Source organism: Polyodon spathula, chromosome 35, assembly GCF_017654505.1.
Source record: "Polyodon spathula isolate WHYD16114869_AA chromosome 35, ASM1765450v1, whole genome shotgun sequence".
Taxonomy (NCBI): Eukaryota; Metazoa; Chordata; class Actinopteri; order Acipenseriformes; family Polyodontidae; genus Polyodon; species Polyodon spathula.
In genome coordinates this window covers 1977557-2003199 of record NC_054568.1, presented here as the reverse complement: position 1 = coordinate 2003199, position 25643 = coordinate 1977557, and the positions used below count along the sequence as shown (strand labels likewise).

Sequence of the window (25643 nt, the reverse complement as noted above, 5' to 3'; positions counted from 1 at the left end):
CGAGCACGGGGTCTCCGCTGGTCCTATGTTTGTGTTTCTGTACAGACAGGAGTACCCAGCTGACAAGCCTTGCTGGTGTGAGCAACTGCTCTGAGGGACAGGCAGTGACAATGTGCAGCTGCAGCATGGACAATGGGTTCAGCCACAGACGCTGCCAGCAGCTTTGCTGTCATTGTTAGGGTCAGCTACCCAGCACTTGTTTGTGCGTGTGCGCGTGTGTTTGGAGAATGTGTGAATGGCTACAATCCTTCAGGAGACAATTAAGTAACTGTTAAACCGGTAAGGTGGAGACGGCCAACAAAATAGAAGATATGCCTAAAGTTTTAAATGTTTCCATATATCTGGATAACCAAGTGTCACTACCCTTGATATTAACATGATTCAGTACCGAGCTATTGAGAATATTAGACTCTAGGGATATAGAGAGGCAGCGTCTGTTGGAAAGGTGCCCTTATATTTTTATAAAGTGTGTGCAATCATTCTGAGGGGTTCTGGGCTCTCTTGCTCCCATATTGAGTTACCGGCTTCGTTCTGCCCTTACCTGCTTTGAGCTTGTCTGGAGAATCCGAGACTGAACATCCTCCCTCATTTCATTCAGATCATGTGACAATGTAACCGTTCAACTCTGCCCGTCTCAACTAAACGGCAGTTGAAAGGTCACATTCTCACATGACTGGAACGGAACGAGGAAGGATGTGTCCGGCACGCAGGATTTTCTTTAGCAATGCTTTGTTTTCTTGAAGAAGGAGCAACAGGTGTTATAAACGGAGGAGCAGAGAGGAAGGCAAAAGACAGTTACCTTTACCAAGCTGTAAACTGCCATTTGGAGGACTCAGGTGGCACAGAAACATGTTTACAGGAAACAAGCATCAACAAGGGGTTAAAGCAACAGTCTGTTGTGGAAACATACTGACATTTCTGATGACAAACCTGTGCTGCAAAGCCTGATCACTGATTGACAGTAACACAGCATTGCTGACAACCTATTTACTGCATTTGCAGAGCAGTGTTTAATGGTTAATAATATACCATCTATACCTATATTATTAAACATGTCAAACCAGCATAAACCATGGTAAATGCATAGTGTAATCATGGCAAAACTGCAAAACTGTGGTAAGCTTTTACAGGGGAATAAGTACTGTAGCATGTAGACTTTATCTTATTAAAGCCCAACACACAGTTAAGTCAGATATACATTCCCATTCTGCAAAGCGGAAACAAACCAACCCCGGCAATGACTTTCGTGCCATCTTTATTGGCACTTTATAGTCCAGTGAAACTTGCACAATCAGACAGTAAGTGTGACTTGGGCGCAGTTGTGCATCGTGAGTGTGAGTGTGCGCGGGGGTGGATGGGGGGTGGTTGTACTAGACTATTTGTACAAAAGTACATGGAATTAATCGTTGTCTCATTCATTTAAAATAATTAAATTGATCATGTTATCCTTATAAAAAGTAAAAGCAGGACACACATGATTTTATGAGTTTTATCTGTCTCTTTATGGCATAGCATCGTAGAGTTGGGGTAACTCGCTATTTAAGTAAAGTGTTACTGTAATAATATTACTTTTGTCAGTAACAAGGCAATATAACACATTGATTTGTTCGTCTCGTTGCCTTTTATCTGTTGTACACATATATCTTTTATAACCCCGATGCACTGGAGTGCTCTAATATCGCTGCCTCACCACCGATAATGCCATCTCTCTTCCGGGCTGTCTCACAGCAATAGCAAGCCGTGGGGAAGCTATTGCATTTATGCTACGAAAACTGTAAAACATTTAATAAATGAATTTCCAGATGCACGCAGTAGTTAAAAAGCAAACATTAGTCACAACAACGGTTTTGCATGACAAGGCAAAGAAATATATCGAGTAATATATAGAGTTATGTAACATGCTTCTTGTTTTATTAAACAAGAAGGACGTTATATTATAATTTTTTGACCAAACGAGCAGCGAGTAATAAGTTACTTTTTTTTCAGTAATGTGCCCAACAATGAATTTGCAATGGATTTTTAATGCATTTCAACAGTATACACAGTAGGGATAGAAACTCACCTTTGACCTTCACTCAGTCCTGGATTTCAGAACCCCCTTTTTAGGTATATTACTGAAATGATGAAGGTACAATCGCAAGTCCTGCGTGAGTCAGTTAGTTTACTAACAGGAGCTGTTCGTGCAGCTATAGGGAGGACCTCATTATTGAACAGGGTCTGATTGCATGGAACGATTGATCGTGGAAATATACTTCGTTGAGGACAGTTCTGAAACCCTGCCCTGAGTGCAGGACTAGTGTGAGTTTAAACCAGTGAGAAACTATGAAACAAGGATCATAATATCAGAAGCAGTTGCTGGCAGGTCAGAAACCCTGGTTGAGAGATAGAAACAGTGATGCTGCTCCAAGCTTAAACCATGCAATGAAACTATGACAAGGAGCTTTTCCTTAAACACCTTTACCATGGTCAATCTGCACTGTAATTTTACAGTTTTCCCATCATGTTCCATAGTTTCCCATGTTTTGAATATGTTTTGCCAAACCTCTCTGAGCTTTACAATGCTTACCCAAGCAGCCTGCTATTAGTTTACCACCAAACTTTTATAAGGGTCCCATCCAAAAGAAGCAGAAGACAAATAAACACACACACACAAATGGTCAGACACAGACACACACACACACACAAACAAAGTCACAGGCACGCACACACACACAGTCGCACACAGAGACACGCACACACAGCTAAAATCCTGCAGAGGTAAGAATAATGCAAAATCAGTCTGAGCAAATGGGCCAAATAAGGGTCAGGTGTAATCAGTTTGAAACTAGAATGATTCTTTCAGAATGCATTTTAAATTGCTAAGTACTGTGTTACGAGAAAAATCAATGAACCTGTCTATAACGTGAAAGCCTCTTACTGATCATTTGCTTTGATTGCAACTTAACACTATAGTCATCTGCTTCATATTTTCAAACCTAGGCCAATATTTAGAATTGACTCGGACAACACAGTGACTTTCAGTGTTCTGAGACCCCGTATGTACTGTCTGCTAGAATGGAGTACCCCACACGAACTAAAAGTAGTACCAGCATTGCTAAGCCCCGTGAGCAACTATTTGAGCCCAATTATCGTATCAGAATGTCCAATTACAGCCACTCAGCTCAGGAGAACTAAAGGTCAGTGGACGCCCTCCAGTCTCACAGCCAACCCAATTGTCTCTCTACACCCAGGTGCTCGAGCGCGGATGTCAATGAGCTGATGCCCCTGGAAGCCAGCTCTGCAGGCACCTGGCTGGCAGGGTCTGATGTAGCCCAATGAGGCGAGACAGTCCCTACCGGTTTACCTTTCTTACCACTGACAAGCTGTAATTCACGTGTACGCATTTTTAAAATGTTCTTTCAAATGATGGAAAAATATGATTTGCTACAAGCTAAACCGCACTTTAATGTCATGACATATCTATATATCTATATAGTATTACACCCGAGGGCAGGGCAGGGCAGGCATGCCTTCACACATAAAGCAGATGAGGGCCATGTTAGTCTTGTTAACAAGAGACAATGGCGCAAACAAACAAGCTCTGTGCATCCGAACAACATCCTACTGTTTTTCAGTCTACGAGACAATGACATATTTCTCATTCCACAATTAATCAATCATTGCTAGAACTGAAACAAACACTGCAGAAACAGTGGAGCTTGCCCTTGTGGGCCTGTCCCTAACAAACAAACAAACAAAAAACTGGAGGAGGCTAGCGGGTAACCCTACTAGACTAGCTATTCCCACATCTGGGAAAGTGTTGCTACAGCCTGGAGGAGAGTAGCCAAATATATAACAAAACTAGCAGATTTCTTCAACACACATGAACACAGCTGCTAGAGAATGATGAGATGCACTTGAGCAGTGCTGGGAGGTGATGCTTTCCCAGTGCTGTATATTACTGTCCTCCTCGCTGACCCACACTTCACGGCTGGCTCTTGGGAAGCCGTGTCCCAAAGAATTTTGGGCTGTGATGTAGTCTCCATTTCTGATTCACGTTACTTCATGAGCATGCTTTTGATATTACAGGTTGTATGTAATACAGTAATCTATCGCGTATCTGATTGCAATGGGACCAGAGTAATGATGAACAGTATGCCTTTGGTTTGAAAGAGACCAGTGTGCAGTATTGGAAAATGAATTCCCAAGTGGTACACAGTACTGGAAGAACCAGGAAAACCTTTACGCCCATCCTTTAGAGGTCCTTCATGGAATACTGTTCCAAATATCTGAAATCCAGTTACTGTACACACAGGAATGTACTGGAAACAAAGCAGGATCAGGGAGGGGTGTGGCTAGCCAAGGTGTCTATCATGCTAGTATTTTAGTGGCTCAGGTTATTCTTAGGACCTTTACAGTAATTGCTGTTTTCTTATTGCGTCACGTGTCCCACGTCATTTGCCATGTTTGGATACACCTTAGAAGGTGACGTGGAATGCATTACTATTGCAATCTGAGATTGTGTTTCATGTTTCTAGGGCACGGCTGGAATAAAGGCTCCAGTCACTGGCCCTGCTAGTGCTAGTTTTGTTCCCATTATCACCAAAGTTTGAATTTCTGTGAAACTAGAACAATCAGTTGCTTCAAATATTTGTTTCATTAAAACGGCACCGTGCTCTGCAATTCACTTTTCAAATCCTTCAGACCATCAAAAGACAAAAAGTCAAATTGTAAAACCAAACAAAATCCCCCCAAAAATGTATCTGGCATAACACAGCTTCAATGGCATGAATAAGTTTGTCAACACATTGTCCTTGCTGTTTTATGCGGAATGCAACGTTGTTATCTGTTGTCAGACTCTTTGATAGAAATGAAACACAACAAAAAACAAGTTAACCACAGAGGAATAATTCTGTACAGCTTTTCAGAGTAATTCATAATGACATTAACCGATTCATGCAAACGCTGTTAAATACAATTCACCGTCATGTATGAATAATCACACTGCAGTGGTGAACAGCAGGAGTAAGTTGCAGTGCTGAGATGTACAGCACAGCAAGCCAGTAACAGACCCCTTTCAAGTCTCTCCAGCTGTTTTTAGATAAGGGCTCTCCGGATACAGTAATGGAACTGTGACCCATGGTTGCTTGGATGCCTCCAACACATCCCCAGCCTGAAAGAGGAATAGGATATAACGGGGGGCAAGCTGTCATTTTTAAGTTTACTTGAGGCTTGGCAATGTTTTTTCTGCATCTTTCAGACACCAATCCCATTACAGATTATCGGTGTCCTTTTTACAGTGTTGTTGAGATCAGAGCCGAATCCCACTACTGTATGCAAACAACCAGACAAGCTGACACACCGTTCACTTCTAATCGGAGCAATGGTGTTGAAAGAACTTTTTAGGAGCTGTCGATTCCCACTTTCGTGCTCACTCAAGAAATATTTAGGAAAGGGATCAAAGGTCATTTCAATGTGGTGGCTGCACAGGTGACCATGTAAAATGACTTGCTGGCACCTCTACAGCTCAACGTCTCAGAAAACACCATCAGAATTGAGTTTATTCAGGACCACTCCATCTTTAGCTACTGACTTTGAAAGGCTTGTCACACCACAGCCTTGCTTTTCCAAACATGAAAGAGGAAAGGCCAGACCTTGTATTTGGAGATCAAGATCTTTCAACATCATGCTGGAGGACAGGTCCAGATGGGGTTATCATGGATAATCTCCAATGGTACCAGTATACATCTCCTCTCCCAAGGCCAAACAATAAATAAAACAGTTACCATTTGAGGAATAATGATTATTATGTACTTACTGTTGCTGGATTTGAGGTCTCTGTGAATGATGGGCACGATGGTCTCATTGTGAAGGTAGCTCATCCCTTTGGCTATCTGCACAGCCCAGTTCACCAACACCCGCGGGGGCACCTTCTTGCCAGAAAGCACTCGGTTAAGGCCCCCTCCGCGGGCATACTCCATCACCAGGCACAGATTGGGTTCCTTCAGACACACCCCTTTCAGCGCAATGATGTTGGGGTGCCGGAGCATCCAGAACAGCTTGGCCTCCTGCCGGACGTTCTCCGCGGTGACACTGATGTCCTCGTCGGGATCTTGTCTGGCTGCTTTCACCGCCACCTCCTCACTTCGCCAGACGCCTTTATAAACTTTCCCAAAGCCGCCAGCCCCGATAATCTCTTCCAACCGCAGCTCTTGGAAATCAATCTCCAGAGGTAAGGGGCACTCTTTCATTAAACTGCCATGGATTTTGGTGTAGTTGGGGTCCCAGATGACGTAGTTGCTGGGGAAGATGCCGACTTTGTCCTTGATTTTGCCCGTCCACCAGCCCTCGTCCCCGGACACATTGGAGTCTCTGGACAGGACCTCCAGCAGGTCCCCTCTGCAGAGGGTTAGCTCTTCATCAGCAGTTGCTTCGTAGTCGAACACCGCAGTCCAGAGCGGGGTGGGGCCGGTGTGCAGGGGGTGGTCCGGCGAACTGGAAGAAAACGTGGACGAATTGCAACTGCCATTTTCCGTCGTACTCAAAGTCCCATCCCCATGCTGTTGATCGTGCCCTTTAATGCTTCCCCCACTATTACAGGAAGGCGATAGAGAGTAAGGGCAGCTCATTTTATTAGCCATCGTGACAATGAGCCTGCTGGGTTAGGGTGCAAATAAATTAGATTGCACATGTCTTTGAGAATCCAGTGAGGGGACTTCAGCAGAAACAACGGACGCACGTTAGAAATCGTTCCATTTTCACATGTGAGATTATTATTGAAGTTTGTTTTTTTGGATGGAGGAGGGTGTCTACAAATCCACTGAGAATAATCCCATTGTTTTGTGTACAGTTGTCTTTGCTATGGTTGAGGTGCCAACTGAAAGTATCCACTTGGTTCCCGTTTGCCTCCTTCACTTTGCAGGATGAACTCAAGGGGTTAAACAAGGAAATATGTTGTATTTAAAAGCAGATGTTTAAAGCTGCTTTGTACACAAAAGAAAACAATATGATACAGGACTTGTTAACAAATACAATTATTTACCAATACCAAAATTACAATCTATAATGTACCTCATATACAAGCTTGCAATATCCTTAAATGCCACGGATAGCACACATTGACTTCGTATTTAAAACGAACCAATATATTAAATACATGTAAATTAGAAAACTTCAATATTTTTATAATAAATTATTATTTTATTCTAAATTGCACTTGAGTTAGTTGTTGGTCCGCTTAATGTACTGCATCGTTTCTTGTTCTCTTACACTAGTATTATTTTTCAGAAACAGCCGTTTAAAAACAGTGCCTTCTCTGAGAAGATGAGGCCAAAGATAATCATCTAGTCTTGAAACTCAACATTAAGAAGCCAATGCGGTCTTCAGTTAGCCTTTGCGCTGTACAAAGCTATCCGATGTCCACAGCATTCTCTAATATTAACTGCAGCAGCGATCTACAAATTCTCAATTCAAAAGATTATTCGGTATTTCGGTTATTCGGTATTTCATGACCATTTCTATGTAGTTTTTCTCTATAATGCAATAATGGCTGTGCGTTGCAACTAAAACGAGACATATTGCAGATTTCCGCCTTTTCCAATCTGATTGCAGCGGACGGAACCCTGAGATTGTGTACCTGCTTCATTTAGTGCTGCAGTGGAAGGTAAAATACATAAATACATATAACACTGTTCCAGTGTTTTTGCAATATGTTATCAGCATTCTTTTCCCTCACCTCACGGTGAGCTATCCTATACCGCACTGTTATGATAACATCCAAAAAAAAAAAAAAGCTGTAAATCCTGTGCTCTCCTTCTCAGACGCCTTTCGCTACACGGAAATCTGCAGTCCGCACTGACTTGTTTATTGGTTATTCCAACCCAGACAGGAATCTGAAAGGTGGACCGTTTGTTTCCTTGGCTTAGTTAAAATACAATCCATCGGTACCGCTGTGTTTAATTCCTTGCTTTAACCAGCAGGCATACCACGGATCCACCATCTTTATGACAATAATTCAACCACAATTACTGCTGGCTCTGTCACCAGCCCCCCCCCCCCACCAGCTGCTTCGATTAGCAACGCTGCCAAAAAAAAAAAAATCACATTTTTACACCTGCCTCGTGCAGATCTTTCTTCAAACCAAGATTGAAGTTTTCAGTATGATGTTGTGTGTGTGTGTGTGTGTGTTGTAGTTCGTTTATAACCCCCCTCTTTATTATATATTACTCCAGTGCTCCACTCACTCCCCTCAACTGTCAGCTGCTACCGCTTGCACTGTATCCAAATACACCGGCTCTCGCAGTGCATGCTGGCAGTGTAGTCCAATGCAACTGCGGGACAGGGGACAGAAAGCATGCACAAACGCTTCCTGGCTGCCGTGGTCGTGAAGGAAAACGTACAACTAGAAAATGTTTAATTGCACTCGCAGGTGGAGCTCGAACACGACAGCTCCACGTCGAACAATAGGCTTGCGGTGTATAATGCTACAGCAGTCCCCAGTTCGCTGGTTGCAACCTGACAGCATTACGACGTGCAGGAATGCGCTACACCTGCTGGATATGCTCGCTCTCCTGTCGGTTTCCTGCTTTTCCGGATGTCGGAGCACCTGATATAGTCCACCAAGCATTTCCGTAAATAAAACGGGATAGCGCCAGTTGTGGTCCAAATGGCCCGTGGTGCTCAAGCGTCCCGTTGCTGCTCGATTATTGGTAATATCAGTGCTGCTTCTGTTATTTTGGATCACTTAAATACTTCATGAAATAAAATTTGCACAGATGCTTGGATCAAATGACAGCCCTTTAGACCTGATGAGGAGGGCGTGGTTTTTACTCCAGTTTCTGAGGGCGATGCGAACTCTGATTGGCCGAGATGCTGACAGTCCGTGGCCTGCCATTGGCTGTCGTGTAGCCTGGGTGAAAGCCGGCAGGTGAGAGACGCAACAGGAAGGCTCTGCGAAGACTTGTTTTCAGTAATTTCACTCCTTTGTTCTTGGGACCTGTCCAGCCTTTGTAGCTGATTGAAGCAAGCATCTTGCTGATCAACAACATGACCCTAGTCCTAACCCTAACCCTAGCCCTAGTCGCCACTCCCTGTGTGAAGAGGTGTCCCCTTTCAGTTTTACAATTATCTCTTGTGTAGCACGTTGTTAAAGGCTGTAGCCCAGATTATGTCATATTATCTGTTGCATGTTTGTATCGACCAGTGCAGTTTCTCAAAGAAGTCTATGAGTTTTGTCAGGATCATTTCTGAATCCATACTGGGTGTCTCCTGCAATACAAACAATAAGAGATCATTTTCCTTAACTGCTTTATCTTGTGTGAGGTATGGAATTGTTATCTAGTCATGCTGTTGAGGCACTAGAATCTTTCAACACCCAATTTGACAAAAGTTCTGAGATCAATCAGCTACTATAATTAACTGGACGAGCACATGGCCTGCTCCCATTCGTACATTTTCTTATCTATGTTCTTATGGATGCTGTCCAGTCCAAGGGGTCTGGCAGTCTTGAATTATACTAAATGCAGCTAGCATATTGTTTCTTATGTTATGTATTAACACATCCATATATTATGTTCTTCACATCCTCACTGGTGAAAACCAGTATAAAATATTAATTCAAAATGTGCTATTCATCCTGTACTACAACAAACCTTTCAGTAAGACTTTTAAATTGTATCATGTTGTGATTCTTGGTCCCAATGGTTCCACTATTTCCACCTTCAGTACCCTGTCTTGTTTGTTTGAGAATACTACGTCAAGAGAAGGACTTACCAGGGGCATTTACAAATTTACATTTCTAATTCTGGTCCTCTGAAATAAGTCTGTTTTTCACAGAACACACCTTGGGAAGGGTTATAATTTATCCCCCATGATACTGACATCATCCTCCTTGCATACATTTCTATATTTCTAGACAAAAAAGTTGCAACTGATATGTAGGTCTGGCTGTTTGTATCACACTCCTGAGAGCCTGAACCTGACTGAGCTGCGTAACAGAACCTTATCATATGTACAGAAGGGGAAAATATCCAGTTCTGACAGGCATGTTTCTGTGTTTGTGTGTGGTTGGAAACACAATGTAGGGGTTACCTCATGTGATATGTTATGTTTGATGAACATGTTTTGCAGACACCCAATTTACTGAAGTGAAGGGCTCTTTTTTTCATGATTCCATAATTCACAAATTTGGTAATTCGGTAAATTGTAATGTTCTATAGATTACTGTACAATTCACTTATTCACGGTTTTCCACTATTTTTTCTAATAAGTCAGAGAGCAAAATAAAGGAGCACTGTTCTAGAATTAAATTCAATAACAAACATGTCAGTGTCTTCAATCACTGTTGAAGCACCTGTCGTTATTTTCTGTGTGCTTTACTGTACTTCTCTGTGTTGTGCCATGTATTTGTCTGCATCTTCCTATGCTTTACTAAACATTGCTATGTTTTACCATGGTAAACAACTATCTTTTAAAAGGAATTGCTTCTTGGCTGGGAGCCAAAAAAAACGGTTCTTCCAAAACATGAAGGGATGAGAAGGCAATGATAGAAGGGTTGGCAAAACACAAAGCATCTCATGGTGTGCGTATAACAGGACCAGGCTGAAGGAGAAGAAATCAGCAGAAATTAACAACAGGCATGGAGGCATTTTGTGTTGTCAGGAGAGATCAGTAGGTGTCCTGGACAGGGCTTGGCTAGTTACACAAGGGATAGGCTTGAGAAATGCTGAACCATGCCCTTTAATACAGCAAGATCGGGTGGTATGGTAAAAGTACTATTATTATAATTATTATTATTATTATTTTTTTTTTTTTTTGTAACGTAACACGTGCATATCATAGATATTCATTAGTAACTTTAGAAATCTGGTATTGTTGCACAATTTAGTAAATAAAAATTTTTTTTTTTTGCCAAGACAAGAATTTAAATATTAGTGAAAACCCTGACTATATATATCTATATATATATTGATGCTAATCATATATCATTATAATATCTTATATATTATATATAAATATCTATATAATGTTGTATATAATAGTTATCATAATATAGTTACAAATCTTTTAAATAGTAACGATTGTATTATTTCTGGTGGAAAGGTGACACACCCAGAAGGAAACTACAACTCCCAGGATACACTTCACCAATCAGGGTCTAATTACAATAAGCAGGCCAATAAATAGCCTGAAAGGTGCTTTTAAAAAATGTGCTAAAATCAATTAGGGAGTTTCTTTCTCCAGGCAGCTGATCGTGACGAGGGGTTTGACACAGTATAATATTGACAGGTGTTAAACCTCCCATTGTCAGCCATCTGTCACAGGGAGGCTAAGATATTCACTGGCTATTGTTGGATAGCTGCCTGGCAGCTGCCAATGGAAGTGTTCTTGTTAAGATGCTGACAGGTGTGTATTATGAGCACACAAAGAGCTTTCATCTGTGGGTACACAGGGAAGCTGGGAGGACGTGGTGGATTAAGCAGGAGGAGGTAATGGTTTCGTGTTTGTCAAAGGTACAGCTAGTCAAAAAGTATTTGGTCAGCTTAACCCTTTGAAGACTTTTTGTTCATCATCACTGCAAAACTGGAAAACTGCAAAATTACTGTGCAAATTTATACTGGTAAAAAAAAAAAGGGCAGTGCCTTTGCTTCAGTTGTATTTGAGTTTCTGTGTTCAGTTTTATTTGAGTTTTGTTAGACGTTTCCTAGCATTTAGTCCATGGTGATGTGTTTTATTCTCTAACTTTTCTAAATATTCTATAACATATCCTATAACTTATTAAAAAGTTTGTTATTATATCAGTCTCACTAAAGCTCAGTTTATCTTATATCCACTTTCATCTGATATCTTTGTTTTATGACATTTCTATTTCGAAAGAACTTGAACCAGATATTACATATAACACACTTGAGTCAACCTGGTTTTAATAACAATATTTAAGTAGAGGGGCTCCGAAAAATATAACGTTACACGTCCCCACGCAGTGGCACTGGAACGACTTTTAAAGGGGGGGGGTGCTGTAAGCCATTGAACAAAACTGTCACCCCAGTATATGATGGAAGCCATGCAAAGCCAGGGGGCGCTGCCGCACCCCCAGCACCCCTAGTTCCAGTGCCCTTGTCCTCACATGTTGCTGCAACTATCTAAATAACATACCTGTAATTTTGACAGGTACTTTATTTAAACAGGTGTAGCAACATGTAGGGAGGTATAACGTTGTATTTTTTGGAGCCTTACTCTTTACTAGCATATTGTATGTGTTCTGTTAATTCTTAATTGTTGTCTCTGTTTAGATCATGCCAATAACTATTCCAGCAAACTGGTTTTGGAAATTCAGAAGTGAGGTGGGGGAAGCATATAAGCGTTGCTCTGTTTACAAATGCCCAAAGTTGAAGCATTGCACAATGAAGCCTGTGTAACACTGATATGCTTCCCCAGTTTTGAGATTTTCACAAGATTTTTATTTTGCCAGTAGTGAAACTCTGAAAAAAGAAAGGTGCTGTCGACTGTACAAAACCAAAGGGCCTCGGAATTTAGAGTTTTAAAAAGTGCAGCACTAACTATAACTAAACAGAGGAGACACTGCAACTTTGGAATTCCAGTTAAAGCGTACACAGATAATATGAACTTCTATCATGCATGGTAGAAAACTCTGCACTACCTTGCGGATATTCTCAATTAGAGAATATTCTTTTTTGCAAAGCCAACAAGTGAGAGCAATGGTAAAATGTTATTATTTAAAATGGAAAGGTGACAAACCCAGGAAGGAAACTACAACTCCCAGAATACACCACCAAGCACTCAACAGTTTTACCTGTACAGGTACTGTGCGATGCAGAGGGAGCTACTATGGTAAGTGCTGACAACGTTTCAACAAGAGCAGATTACACTGTAGGTTACACTGTGATGTGTTAAGATTTGTATTGCCATCATAATTTCATTTAGTTTCAAGTCTTTTGAATTATGAATACTTTTTTTATATGAGATACAACTGCATTTGGAAGGCTTCACATTCCTCGTGTTGTTGTCTGTGTGATCCAGTTTTACACCCTAAGAAGAATGTAGCAATAAAGGCATTGAATACTGGACCACTGGAGTCATATTCAGGATATTAAACCAGTGATTACTATTGCTGAATCACGTTTCAGTGATTGGTCGATGTGAAATTCATTTTTGGGATATCCCTGGGTGGAGTTTTCAGCCCGGTGGTCCAATCAAGCTCTAGCATTCCATACCCGCAGTCCCCATGTGGGCTCATGGTCTGGAAGCTTTGTTTCCAGGACAACGGGAATTCGAGGTGGAAGCCAGACTCTGGCCTGACATTGGGGTCCCGAACCAGGATCCTGTGCAAGACTCTCTGCCCCGGAGCAACATCTTTGATCTGGCCAAGCACACTCACCACCTCCTGGGTTTTTTTAGTTGAAGCCGCAGTGGAAAACTGAGAGGCTCCTTTTCCCCTCCTCATCAGAGACTTCAAACCATACATAGAGACGAGTTCATAGAGACTTTCCCGCCACGAATTTGGGCTGGTGTTACGTGCCGTCGGGTCAATCTTGATAAAAGCCGAGGCCTGTCCGGCTTTCTCCAAGGCGGCTTTCCGAATTGAGGGAAAGGCAGTGACTGACTGACTGCAGATGAATGTCCTGCGACTGCTGGGTGGGGCTGCTTTGGGATCGCTCTGTTTCTTTAATGCAGAGTCAGACACCTGCATGGGCTCCAAATCAGGTATCTGCTGGCCTGCTTGTGGTGACACTTTCACGGAGAGTCTTTTCTGCTGCTCATGGGGTTTTGCCTTTGAGATGTACATGTGGATTGCCATTGAGTCCATCAGTTTGCTTCCCTTCCTTTGTAAAGGGGGCAGTCTCACTCTTGAACTAGATTCTATTGCCTTCAGTGATCTCTGTTTCTTTTTCTCTTGCTCACTACCTCTTCCTGTCGCTGTCCCTCTCCCTCTCCTTGTCTCACTTGTCCCCAGTGTGTATTTGGACTTGGAGACGCCATCTCCATAATCTGTGTCATCCCGTTGGGGCACAAAGTCTGGCCTCTCTTGTGGAAATTTCATCAAGCTGAGTGTGCCAGGCACTATATAGTGTGGAGACATGAAAAATAAAGTAAGGTTTTGAAGATATGGCAGCAGTCTTTCAAAAGAGGTGCAAGATAATGTTTTGTAAGTAGAACCCAGTAAGACTTACAAAAAACACTCAAAGCAAAGCCTGATTTAAAAGAACAGCACTACAACACTGAAGACAAAACTACAATGCAGACTTACTCACAAAGACACTGAGACACATATCGTAGACCAATCAGTAACTGTGTTCTGAGAAGTTCATTCCATAAGCACATGTGACCCAGTGGTTCTTAACTTCCCAGTTGCAGTCTGGGAAAAATAAGCCATGACTAGTTTTTATCCAGCTGTGATGCACCTACATCTTAATAAAGTGTATTCTTCCTGTACTGTAGTAGTAGGTAGGGAAGCATACCTTGGCCACAAATGCCTGAGGACAGGATGCTCGCGCCTCCATCCAGGTCCCCTGTATAGGACAGCCCTTGTGTAGGGAGGGAATCTGCTCCCGGTAATCTCTCCACTTCTGTGAACCGGGACGTGACCTTCAGGACTGGGACCCCCGGTCCTTTCAGCGTCAGGTCCTCCTGGAGTTTTTCCTCCAGCTCCTGCAGGAGCCGAATGGAAAACCCTGCCCTGGAAATGAGGGGGATTCCCTGATTAGCTGCCTAGAAAGTTTAAATTTGACACAACCAAATAAAAGAACACTAGAATTGCACAACGTTTCTTTTTTGTACCTGTTCATTATCCCATCATACAGTATGTGTTCCTAATCATCATTGGATAATGTTTCTGCACACATGGATATTTGACGTGTTTAATAAAGTCATCAGCATTTAAATTTTTTTTTACCTCTAAGCAAACCTGATTTGTGTAATAAGACCAGTATCAAAATCCCCATGAGACTGCGCACTTGGGGCATGCTCCAGTAACCCCCTCTCCCAAAACAGTGGGTTTGACTTCAAATGGAACATCTGACAAACACATCAGTCTTTTTACTGGCCTCATTAGAGAATTACACCTTGCGCAGGTTTGCTCAGAGACAAAACTGGCCTATGACTTCACTGAACAAGCCAAATACAAACAAGATCTGCATTCTTTTAAAGGGTGTAATATTTGAGAGTACAACATTTGAATTGATGAAAATCATTTTGCTTTAAAAGAGTAGTTATTAGGACAGAGTTGGAAATTAGGTGGAGACCCACTTAGGGCAGAGGGCAAGAGACACTTCTTTACAGATGTAGCTGCTGCTGGGTCACTGGGACCCTTTAAGACCCGACATGACACAGTTCTGAGATCAATCAGCTACTACAAACCAGCCCAGCATTGATTCGTATATCTCCTACCATCTTATTTGAAAGAGAGTTCATTGATTACATACTTTTCTTTAGAACATTATCTTTTAGAACACTCCAAAACCAGCAATAAGGGTTTCAATCTTACAATAGCCTTTTTTACAGCTTCTTTTTTCTTTCATTCTTGACAACCCCTTTGCCCAGGGCAAACTGGACTAGAAAGCGCTACATCACAGAGTAAGGATCCACAATCAAAACACAGCTACAGAAGTCAGAGCACAAGCTGACTTGTTCAAAGTCCAGGGCTTGTAACCAGAAGGTCATAGGTTCAAATCCCGCCTCTGCCACTGACTGACTCACTGTGTGACCCTGAGCAAGTCATTTCACCTCCTTGTGCTCCGTCCTGCGGATGAGATGTTAAATCAATGTCCTATTGGAAGTGACTCTGCATATAATGCACAGTTCAGAGCCTACCTCTGTAAAGCGCTTTGTGATGGTGGTCCACTGGGAAAGGCACTATATAAAACTAAAGATATTAATAGAATTTCCAAGCACTTCCAATTTCTGGTTACTACGTTCTAAATCAGCATCAATATTCAAGAAATGTACTTTCAATTCACCATTTTGATTCAGTGCTGTTTACAAACTGTCACTGGATATGCCTCCACCAGTGATAACCAGGGAACTTGTGCCATGGATTACATGTCATGCAGGATAATAATTATGGAAAGCCAGCTACAACAATTTGCAAAAGCAAAACAGTATTTGGCAAAGGAATGTGAATGCAGCAGATTTGTATTGACTGTCACTCAACAAACATTTAAATTGTACTGGCTGTCTTAAATGTGATATTATATCTTTATTTATCAAAGTTAACCTTTGTGTGGAGCCCAACTTAAATTTAGTATTTATACTAAAGTAATACAAAAATGACTACAAAAGATTTAGAAGTGAGTAGTTTTTCGAGATTTACGATTATACTGTAAATTTACTGTAAAATGACTCTTTTGTAGTCATTTTTGTATTACTTTAGTATAAATACATGTTAATTTGGATTCATATGTTGTTTTTTTCTGACTTTATGTGAATGAAAAGACACAAAAGCGCTCGTTTTCTCATTGGAAATAGTGATATTTCAAAATATCACTGTCCTGGTCACAAAAGCAAAGTTTGTGGGGAATAATAGCCATTTTCTATACTTTTGAGGCATAAGCAATTAGGAAATAACACTTACTACCCAGGAACAAAAAAACAAAAATTGTTACACGGTGTAGTTAGTTGATAGTATTAACTAGAGCATTCAAGGACATGCGTATTTACATAACAACATATAACAGCAGCAAGCGGGAGTGAGTTTGTGTTATTCTTCACAATACAGATTGGCATGCTTGACCTAGATGCAGGTGAAACATTATTGAAATCTTTTGAAAACTCTATCTGGAAAGCTTGGATCCTACTATTTTTTACACTATTAACGAAGTGACATGCTCTCTGTTACATCACAGCCACAAATGTTATGTTTCAAACATTGAATGTTCTCTTTCTTTTGTTTTGAACTAATATTGTTGATATAACACATCAAGGTAACTCTAAAGCAAAACAAGTACACACTATATGGACACTTACCTGTGTGGAGAGTTTGGGTCCTGTGTCTGGGAGGCAGGGTGGAGCGGAGACCTGGGAAAGAAAAAAGAAATCTGAAACTCGCTATCTATTCCCAGGCACACGGCAGGGATGGCGGACTGCCCTGAGCGGTCAGTGAATTTGCTGTGTCCCTAGATATTATTTTTAAATAACAGTGTTATTAGTATACTCTGATTTGGACAGTCACAGCAGATGAAATGTACAGCATGCAAATATTAATACTTGAACTATTATTGTTTATGTACTGGTTTTAACTTGGCTGTGAACAGTTATATATTTATATTGGATTATTTTAAGGGGGAGCAGCTAGAAGTTTTGTATGTGCTGTATGTGCTCTGTGCGCTGCCATTGCTGGTAGTGTCACATGAACTGTATTAGAAATCTATTTGGTGCAATCAGCTTATTAGCATCGAGCTTTAGCAGGCTTCTAACAAACAGTAGCTGTGATGTTAGCACATCAGCTGAGATTCAGATCCAGTTCTTCCGTTTTCACTTTCCAGCTTCACGCATCAGCGTAGATCAGCAATTGATTAGTTGCTGCTCGTCTTAAATCTGAGACATCATAGGCTCAGAATACGCTCTGCAACCTGTCTTTATGTTTCAACAACAGCAAGCCGCTCCAACCCCAGGGACTGCTTGCTGTGCCATCCACTCGAACGACTCGTTTCAATTCACTCACAAATATTTCTGTTCTTGCACTATAAATGTTCTTTCACTAAAACATTTGGATTTTATTCAGACCCCAATGATAACAGTCTATAATATGTTTATCTGGCTAGTATGTTGTTATTTAAGAAAAAACTACAGTACCCTCTTAAGTAGAAAACATAATTACAACCCACCCTAATAATCACAGGCCATGTGAGGGGCATTGAGGAGAGCTTCTGGTCAGAGTTTGTTTTACTGTACTTTCACCACATTTTCTTCTGTTTTATATGTTTTCCAGGTATGGATGAGGTCCCACTTACCCTAAACTTGTGCAGGCATCTCTATTTTGAGGTCTAAAGACACACAAACAGTGATACAGATAGTTAGAGACAGATCGGTAGGGAAGAGACTTTACTTACGGGAATCCTTGAAGCAACTTTTCCAGCACGTGCAGTAAGGTCTCTTTGCTTTGGATTGTGGTCAGCTTCTTCAGCAGTGCCCTGACCAGTGTCCTCACTGGTGCATCGTGGTCCATCAAGCCCTGCGCAAGATTGGGGACCATGTTCTGAGCAAGGTAGTTCAATTGATCGAGGGTCTTCCAGGCCTCCAGCTTCTTCCAATTGCTCCTCTCATCAGTGGTGTCTGCCAGTAGCCTTTTGATGATATCATCTTTGGAGTTTTTTAGGATAGTGTAAGTCTGTGCAATACTGAGCAAAGCATCAGTGCAAAGGCAGTACACTGGGGATGAATCAGTATGCATTGTCAGCAAAATAGCTTGAATGACATTATCTATGTCTATGACAAAGGGCTTGTTGGAGAGCCAGTTGCTTTCAGCTATTCTTGTAAGCAGGTCTGGTTCTTTCTTTTCTGCATACTCCTGACACATATCTTCACTGGCGCTGGTTTCATGGTCATCCTCAGCCTGTGCTTCATCGTATTCATCCAAATACTCTTTCAAAAACAAGGTTCTAGAGGAACCGTACTCAATGTCAGCTTCTTTAAAACACGCCATGAGTTGGCTGGGGTCATACTTTTGCTTGTCAGTGTCAGGAAGACTGGTTGGATATTTATATTTTTCTATCCAAGCCCTGATCACTGAATTGGGAATGTAACCATCAGGAGCGACAGGCCATTTTCTGAAGTAGGGCGCACACTCTTTATCCCAAGTGGGAGACTTGCTTTCAGAAATTGCAATTTTCTTGTATTCCAAATCTTGGTGGTCTTTGATGGGCATGTCTGCGCTGAATTCCTCTTCCTTAGACGTGTCTTCTGGTTGTCCATGAAGATGTTCTGAAGCTGGGTACAGCTTTTTAGCTTCTATCATGAGAGGCCTTTCCATTTTATTATCCACTTCTTGCCTTAACGCAGCTGGCAGGAGTTCTGCTGTCAGTGGCTTTCTGGATCTTTTCAAATATTTCCCAGGCACTCCCTGTACACGTGGACTCACGGGGAATTTATTCTGGACTAACGATGTGTCAGGGTCCTCTGTGCAGGACTTTGAGTCTAGGTAATACTTTGGAACTAAGACAACATCAAGACGCTTGAGTGAGTGGGGCTTGAAAGGCAGGGGGTCTTCAATAGCATCGTCCTGTACTTCCTTACATATCAGTGTCTTCAGGTAGTGACCTGTAAGGTACTTGAAGCAGGGTATGTAATAGGTATTGCTGTTAGAATTGGCGAGTAGGTCTCCCCTTTGGTTAGCGAAGCAAACATAGCTCAGATGATCTTGTAACTTCAGCTCAGCCAGCATGTTCCCTCTCAGGTCCCATATTTTTATCGACCCCTCCGTGCCTCCTGTCACAATGATCTTCAGAGCAAAGCAGTAGTCAATTGATGACACTTGACGCATGTGGGTCTCCTCTGTCTCCAGGCACTCAAAGGGATAGCCTGTTATCTTGAAAAGCATCAGAGTGTTTTTCCCTGATATTGTGCACACATGACCAGGGATAAGCCTGATGTAAAGGTGCTTGCAGCTGCAGGCTATGCTGGTGGATGGAATCAGGTCTATATGATTGTCTTTTCTGCTGATAAACCACAGGCTGATGCAGTCATCGGTGCCATAGGAACACAGCTGGGCTGGTGCATTCCTTTCAACCTGATCAGTAGAAAGGCTACTCATTTGTAATATCTTGCCATCGTGAGCCTTTTTTCCATGCATTGAAAAACTCCTTGGCGAGAGGAGCATTATTTTACCACTTTGGTGGCCACTAAAAATCAGAAAGGGACTGCTTTGTTTGCTTAGAGTTATCCTCACAGCTCGTAGGCACAAGACCCCATCCGCTTGATCTTCGGACGTTATCAAAAAATACTTGGCAGGACTCGGGCAGATGGAGGTGTCCAGTACAAGCATCTCTGATGATCCCGTGGCAATAAACATTTCTTCCCGCTGTGGGTCGTAGGCATAGTCTGTGGCCTTCTCTAAGATCAGCAAAGGCCAGGAGAGGAGTATGAGCTCTCCTGTCACAGGAGACAGGAAGCGTACTATACCGTCTTTGGTGATGGCCAGCATCCTGGCCTTAGTAGGAGTGCACTGGACTCGACATATCTTCTGAAGGGGGCAATCAGTGGCATTAAATAGCTGGTAGAAGGTCCTTAGGTTCCAGATGGAGAAGGAATAGGGCATGTGGCAGAGGAATAAGTCATCATCTATGGACTGGAACTGCAAGATCTCCTTATCCATAATCAGCCTCTGAAGGAGCTCTCCGGAGAAATTCCACTCCTTGACTGAGCGGTCTGTGGATGCCGTCAGGAAAGAATGAACTTTGGGACGTATGAGCAGGCTGGTGATGGCCCCCGAATGAGCTTTGAACTCCTGCAAGAGGTTTCTGTTTTCCCGACTCCAGATCTGAACGTACCCAGAAGCGTCACCAGTGTACAGGTACCTCTGCACCCAACACGGGGAGCAGCACTTCAGTGTGCCGCAGCTGGATCCCTGGAACGGTTTGGTCTCAACTTTCTTCCAGTAGTCAAAGGCAAGTATTCGGTTTCCACAGAGAGCAAACAGAGAGTTGGACTGTCTCTCGGTGATCAGGTAATTGACAAACTCGCCCCTCTCTAGGGAGCAGGAACTCCAGTCCAGAATTTTAGAAATGGCAATAAATGAGTGCTGCTCCTTTTTGAAAGACCAGAAGACTATATGTCCGACACAGCCAGTGATGAGCTCTTCTGACTCCTCATTGTAATGCATGCTGATAACAGAGCTTGGGCACTGGACGCAGGTCAGAAATGTTAGATCTTGCACTATATCCCCGTACAGCCGGAGAGTTATATCATCGCAGTAAGCAACAAACAGCCGATGGCTTGTTACAAACACAAGTTTTTCAATAAAGAAGTCCATCTCCATCGGAAAAGTCTTGTACTTGACCAGTTGCTCTTCATTTTGAAGCCACACTTTTATCTGTAGTTAAGATTGACAAGAACAGTTAGCACGCATTGGTATATTGTCAAATGTTGGTGTCCGTTCTTTAATTAGTCTAAATCATGTTAATGGTACAAAAGGAGACATTAAACACACTGTGAGTGTGTAAAAGGATTTGAAATACACAGCTTAATTGTTTGGTTTTAGTTTTTTTAAAGACTGGAGTAAACATGTTGAAAACACGGCCCTTAAAGATTTATGAATACCTATTTTCATAATTTCACTTTACTTTAATCTCCAGCTATTATATTCAAAACAAAAAGAACATCCATCAGAAATGTATTTGTTGCTGAAAGCCCTTAGAGGCATGCCTCACTTCCTTACACCACCCGGCTTCTTGACCGAAACTAGAAATCCAGCATGAAGACTGGTGAGAGAGGGGTGCTGACTGGAGCTGAGATGTATAACATACTTATGTATTAACAGCAAGACAACACAACTGTACAGAAGGATGCCCCCCCCCCCCTCATTGCACAAAGATATATACTAGATATATACAGACAGTATCGAACTGTCAGAGTGCAATGGAACATGGCACTACGGCCCAGCATTATAGTCCTGTATGTACATATGTGAAAAATACTGCAGTGGCTACTTTTGTATATTTCTATGCCTATACACATATAAGCAAAACGTGAAGTCACTGTATATGAAATAAAAAGAAGAAACAGTGTGACCTAAGGAAGCACGCTGGTGACAACGCCTCCTGAAGGAAAGGCCGGCGTGCTAATCCTCTGTGGAGCCGTGTGTACCTCGCGTTGCTCTAACCCGTAGCCCCACTGAAACGCTACGATCGTGATGTTGAGCTGGGTCTTGTAGAATGTAAGGGTCCTCATGTAATTTGGGGCACTGCTGGCACTGAACATGGATTCTGGGCTGGAGTCCAGGTAGACTACGCCTCCCTCCTCATCATCACTCCCGTCGCCCTGACAACGACAAGACAGACACCGGGTTGCAGCTGTACTATAGATATACTATACTATATATAGCTATACTATACTATACTCTGGCATGCAAAAACATTAGGAAATACAGTCGCAGACAAAAGCATTGGCACCCTGCACTTAATATAAGATCATTCAAGAAAACATGTTTAATGCAAGCATTTAGTGAACATTAGCCACTAATTAAAATGACAAAGACCGAAAAACACCATTTCTGGTAGATGAACAATATTTACTTAGTAGATAAAAAAATTATATATATATATATATATATATATATATATATATACTAAGCCATTTGAAATATTTCTTCATGACAAATGCAACATAACTAATTAAAACAATACATTAATTGATTCAAAACCATTTTGCAATAATTGTGCTGCGTTATAAAGTCAGTGGCAAGAAACAGGTCATATTTCCAACATCTACTGAATAATAACGTTTCGGCAGCACAGCAGATGAAGGTCAAGACAAAGGAGTTGGGTTCGCGTTTGAGAAAAGCACTCATAGCAAACTAAACTACAGCAAAGGGCATGGTTACAGAACAGTATCGAAGAAATATGCAACGCCACAAATCCACAATCAGAGCAATAATCAAGAAGCATCAGCAAATAAATTCAACTGAAGCGCTTGAAAGAAGTGGACGTCCAAAGAGAATTAGGTATTAAAAAGCTTTTTTTTCTTTTTTACTTCCTTTACTGTTTCATGATGCTTGTGGTTCTGTGTTCTGCTGACCCCCGTATTGACTCACTGTGGCTTTGACCTTGCTTTGAGTCAGCGATAGTGCCCGTCGATGAAGACTCTACCCTGAGGTCCTTGACAGTGACACGAGTTATGTGTCTCCAACCGAATGCAAGGGTGTTAATGAAAGTCAAGGTCAAATATCACAGGGTGGAGCCTTCACTGAGAGGGCACTATTACACAATTATCTTTCTCATTATTTTCTTTAAAACAAAAAACAAACAAACAAACAAACAATTTAAAACCTAGATTTACCTTGAACTTACCCTTCTGCTGACAAAAGCTTTATGGCACTAGTCCCCAAAATGTTAATAAATGATCACACACATAATTAGAAAAAGGCCGTTATATATATATATATAAACAAAAAAAACGTGTTTTTTACTTGTCTGAAATGTTTTTCAGTATTTAAAGTTTTTCAGGAGACAGATACAACTTCGAATGTGATACAATACTGGAATAGTCCCAGCAGCAGCAAATCGTATGTATACATTTTACCTCAGTGATGCCTAGCTTTTGTATTAATTGAGGATATAGGTCTTTCCATTCTGGAATGATCCTTTTCATCGAAGACATTCCGAGCAACGTTTATCAGGCAAAACCAAAAAAATAAATAAATAAAACGTATTAACCAAGTTAGTTATTTTTCTAGGGCCTGCTGTAAATCAATTCCCAGTTTGCACGCCCAGTAAAACAGCTTTCTGCTTCACGGGCTCGCACGGGTTCTTCCAGTGGAAACGAAAACAGAACCCGAAGCGGTCCAAACCGGAACGCACACGTAACAATCGGGCGTCAAGAACGGGTCAGAATACGGATAGTTCTGGAACGCGTGTGAAAGCACTGTAGGTGAAATTAAACGGGTTACAATTGAAACAAATAGTAGAGATATTGCGCATCTTTATATACTGGACCTGAAACTGGCTACAATATATATATATATATATATATATACCGCATATATATATATATATATATAATATATATATATATATATATATATATTATATGTATATTTGTACATATATTGTTTATGATTTACATAAAATAAATATTAACACTATTTTAAAGAAACGCAGCAGTATTGCTTAAATTGTAGGTGAAAAGTCGTTGATTACATTTTAAACTAGCTGGGCAGCCACGCAGTCCTGTGTGTCACCTGTCGTTTGACACTGTGCTCTGTATTCAGTGCAGGAGAGTAAACCATCGCCGTACTGCTACTAACAAAAACGGTTTACAGGTAGGGTAAGCCTACTGGACAAATAATAACAACTCTTGCCATAAGACGCGGCGGGAGCACTTTATAAGTGTCTGTTTGCAAGGTTTTTGTTTGTTTGTTTTACTTTTGTGGGATGCTATAATTAGATTTAAACAAACAAGACAAAGATAATTTCATTAAAAAAAGGCACGAAAAAATAGCGATAAAAGCTGTTTTCTGTATTTTTTTTTTTTTTTTTTTTTTTTTTGCGTGGCTTTCGCTTTTTACTTTACGAAATGATAGTTTTCGGTTACTTTAGTTTATGTCTGTCACAATATGTACAGTAACTCGACAGTACTGGCAGACCACAACTATACCTTCTTTCCTTTGCTGTCTTCCGAAACGAAGTCCTTCTGATCACGGGCTTCTTTCTCAGCGGTTGAAACAGATCAGCGGTGTGTGCGATCTTACAGTTTCCCTACCAGCCCTTTATCACAGCTGTGAGAGCTGCTGTCTGTTGCGTTTTGCTCCAATGTAATCCATTGTGGTTTTAACCCATATGCTGTGGAATTGTGACCATTCAAAGGGCAACAATAGGGATATGCGTTCCTATGTAACGCGCGGTGTTGCGTGACTCCAACTAATATTATTAAAATTCAAATAAACACCACGTCCATAGTTAGCATTATAACGAGCGCAGCTACAAATATCTATTCAAAGGCACAGCTTAGAATCGCATTGTCCTCTGCAATATTGGACAGATGAAAACACACCAAATATTAATATATGGTGACATTTAATCACACAACTAACTATAAGCAAAAAAAAAAATAAAAAAATCCCTTGAATATAATCAAATTCAGAAGAGAGTTCTATCTATCTATCTATATTCCAGGATTATCAATGGATGGAAATGTTCAGTTAAAAAGACAGGAATAAAGATAGTGATGTGGATTAGTTGTTTACGAAGACAACAGCTATGCGAACTATGTACTGTAAAAGGATTCCCGTTATGCTAAATGCAATTGCTACAGTTACATAAATCAACCACAAGAGGGCGCCCAGCACCAGTTTTGGCTGTGCAGATTAATATCTAAACTAAAAAATACATTTAGAATTGGGTTTTCACTTTTTGCCAACCTCGTTTATTGGTTAAAAAAAGGGAAGAAAAAAAAAACGTTTAAACGTAACATAACTAATGGTCATTGCCCTCTATATAAAATGTAGATTCTGTCTTATGCAGACATTGTTTTTGTAGTAAAGTGGACTATAGTAATATGTTCCTTTTGCAGCCAGCTGTATGGGTACTATTGTTTATCAGCTGACTTACTTGTGCCCCACTAAACAGGGAGCTCCTGTTGTGTTGCCAGTGTGTAACAATGAACAGTCATTGTGTGCCGCCTTCTCTCGGGCACCCGTTGCTAGGACGGTGTGCTCTTTCACGTGTGGGGAGGGGGTTTGGCGCTCTGGGCATGTCTCGGTTTGGGAGCAATCAGGATGTGGTCATTATCCATACAGAGCTGCACAATGCATAGTAGTGTTAAAAGCATGGTAAAATCCTCACGTTTGTGCAATTACAAACGTGAGAAAAAAAGTCATTTTTGTTCTTAAATATTAAGCATTGAGCATCAGCATCTCATTGTTGTTTATCTGTAGCTTTGCAGTTTAACTTAAGCAAGGTTTGTGCTGGAGGTGAAACAGCTTAGAAGCTTAGCCA

At 41.4% G+C, this 25643-nt stretch overlaps 2 protein-coding genes across 2 annotated transcripts in view; both read right to left on the bottom strand.

Annotated features, from left to right (window-relative positions):
- Nucleotides 1-9052, bottom strand: part of map3k10 (mitogen-activated protein kinase kinase kinase 10) — a 33199-nt gene extending 24147 nt beyond the window's left edge. Inside the window, exon 1 of the mRNA XM_041234748.1 lies at nucleotides 5798-9052. Within this exon, the coding sequence (XP_041090682.1) occupies nucleotides 5798-6620 (823 nt within the window). The 5' untranslated portion in view covers nucleotides 6621-9052. The remainder of the gene's footprint in view (nucleotides 1-5797) is intronic.
- Nucleotides 9053-12035: 2983 nt separating this feature from the next.
- LOC121303746 (WD repeat-containing protein 87-like) lies at nucleotides 12036-20990 on the bottom strand. The gene is made up of 4 exons (XM_041234522.1): nucleotides 18045-20990; nucleotides 16960-17010; nucleotides 14457-14674; nucleotides 12036-14058 (listed from the first exon to the last, which is right to left on the bottom strand). Exons 1-4 carry the CDS (start codon nucleotides 20966-20968, stop codon nucleotides 13121-13123), a joined length of 4131 nt encoding a protein of 1376 aa, XP_041090456.1. The 5' UTR covers nucleotides 20969-20990; the 3' UTR covers nucleotides 12036-13120.
- Between the last annotated feature and the right edge of the window lie 4653 nt (nucleotides 20991-25643).

Bases quoted from the DNA above. Each gene is read 5' to 3' on its own strand.
- LOC121303746 (XM_041234522.1), bottom strand. From the start codon at position 20,968: ATGGAGATGGACTTCTTTATTGAAAAACTTGTGTTTGTAACAAGCCAT. The intron at 17,011-18,044 runs GTAAGTAAAGTC...TTTCTTTCCCAG, and splicing joins AAGTTGCTTCAAGGATTCCC to GTCTCCGCTCCACCCTGCCT. The intron at 14,059-14,456 runs GTATGCTTCCCT...CACACTATATAG, and splicing joins CTCAGGCATTTGTGGCCAAG to TGCCTGGCACACTCAGCTTG.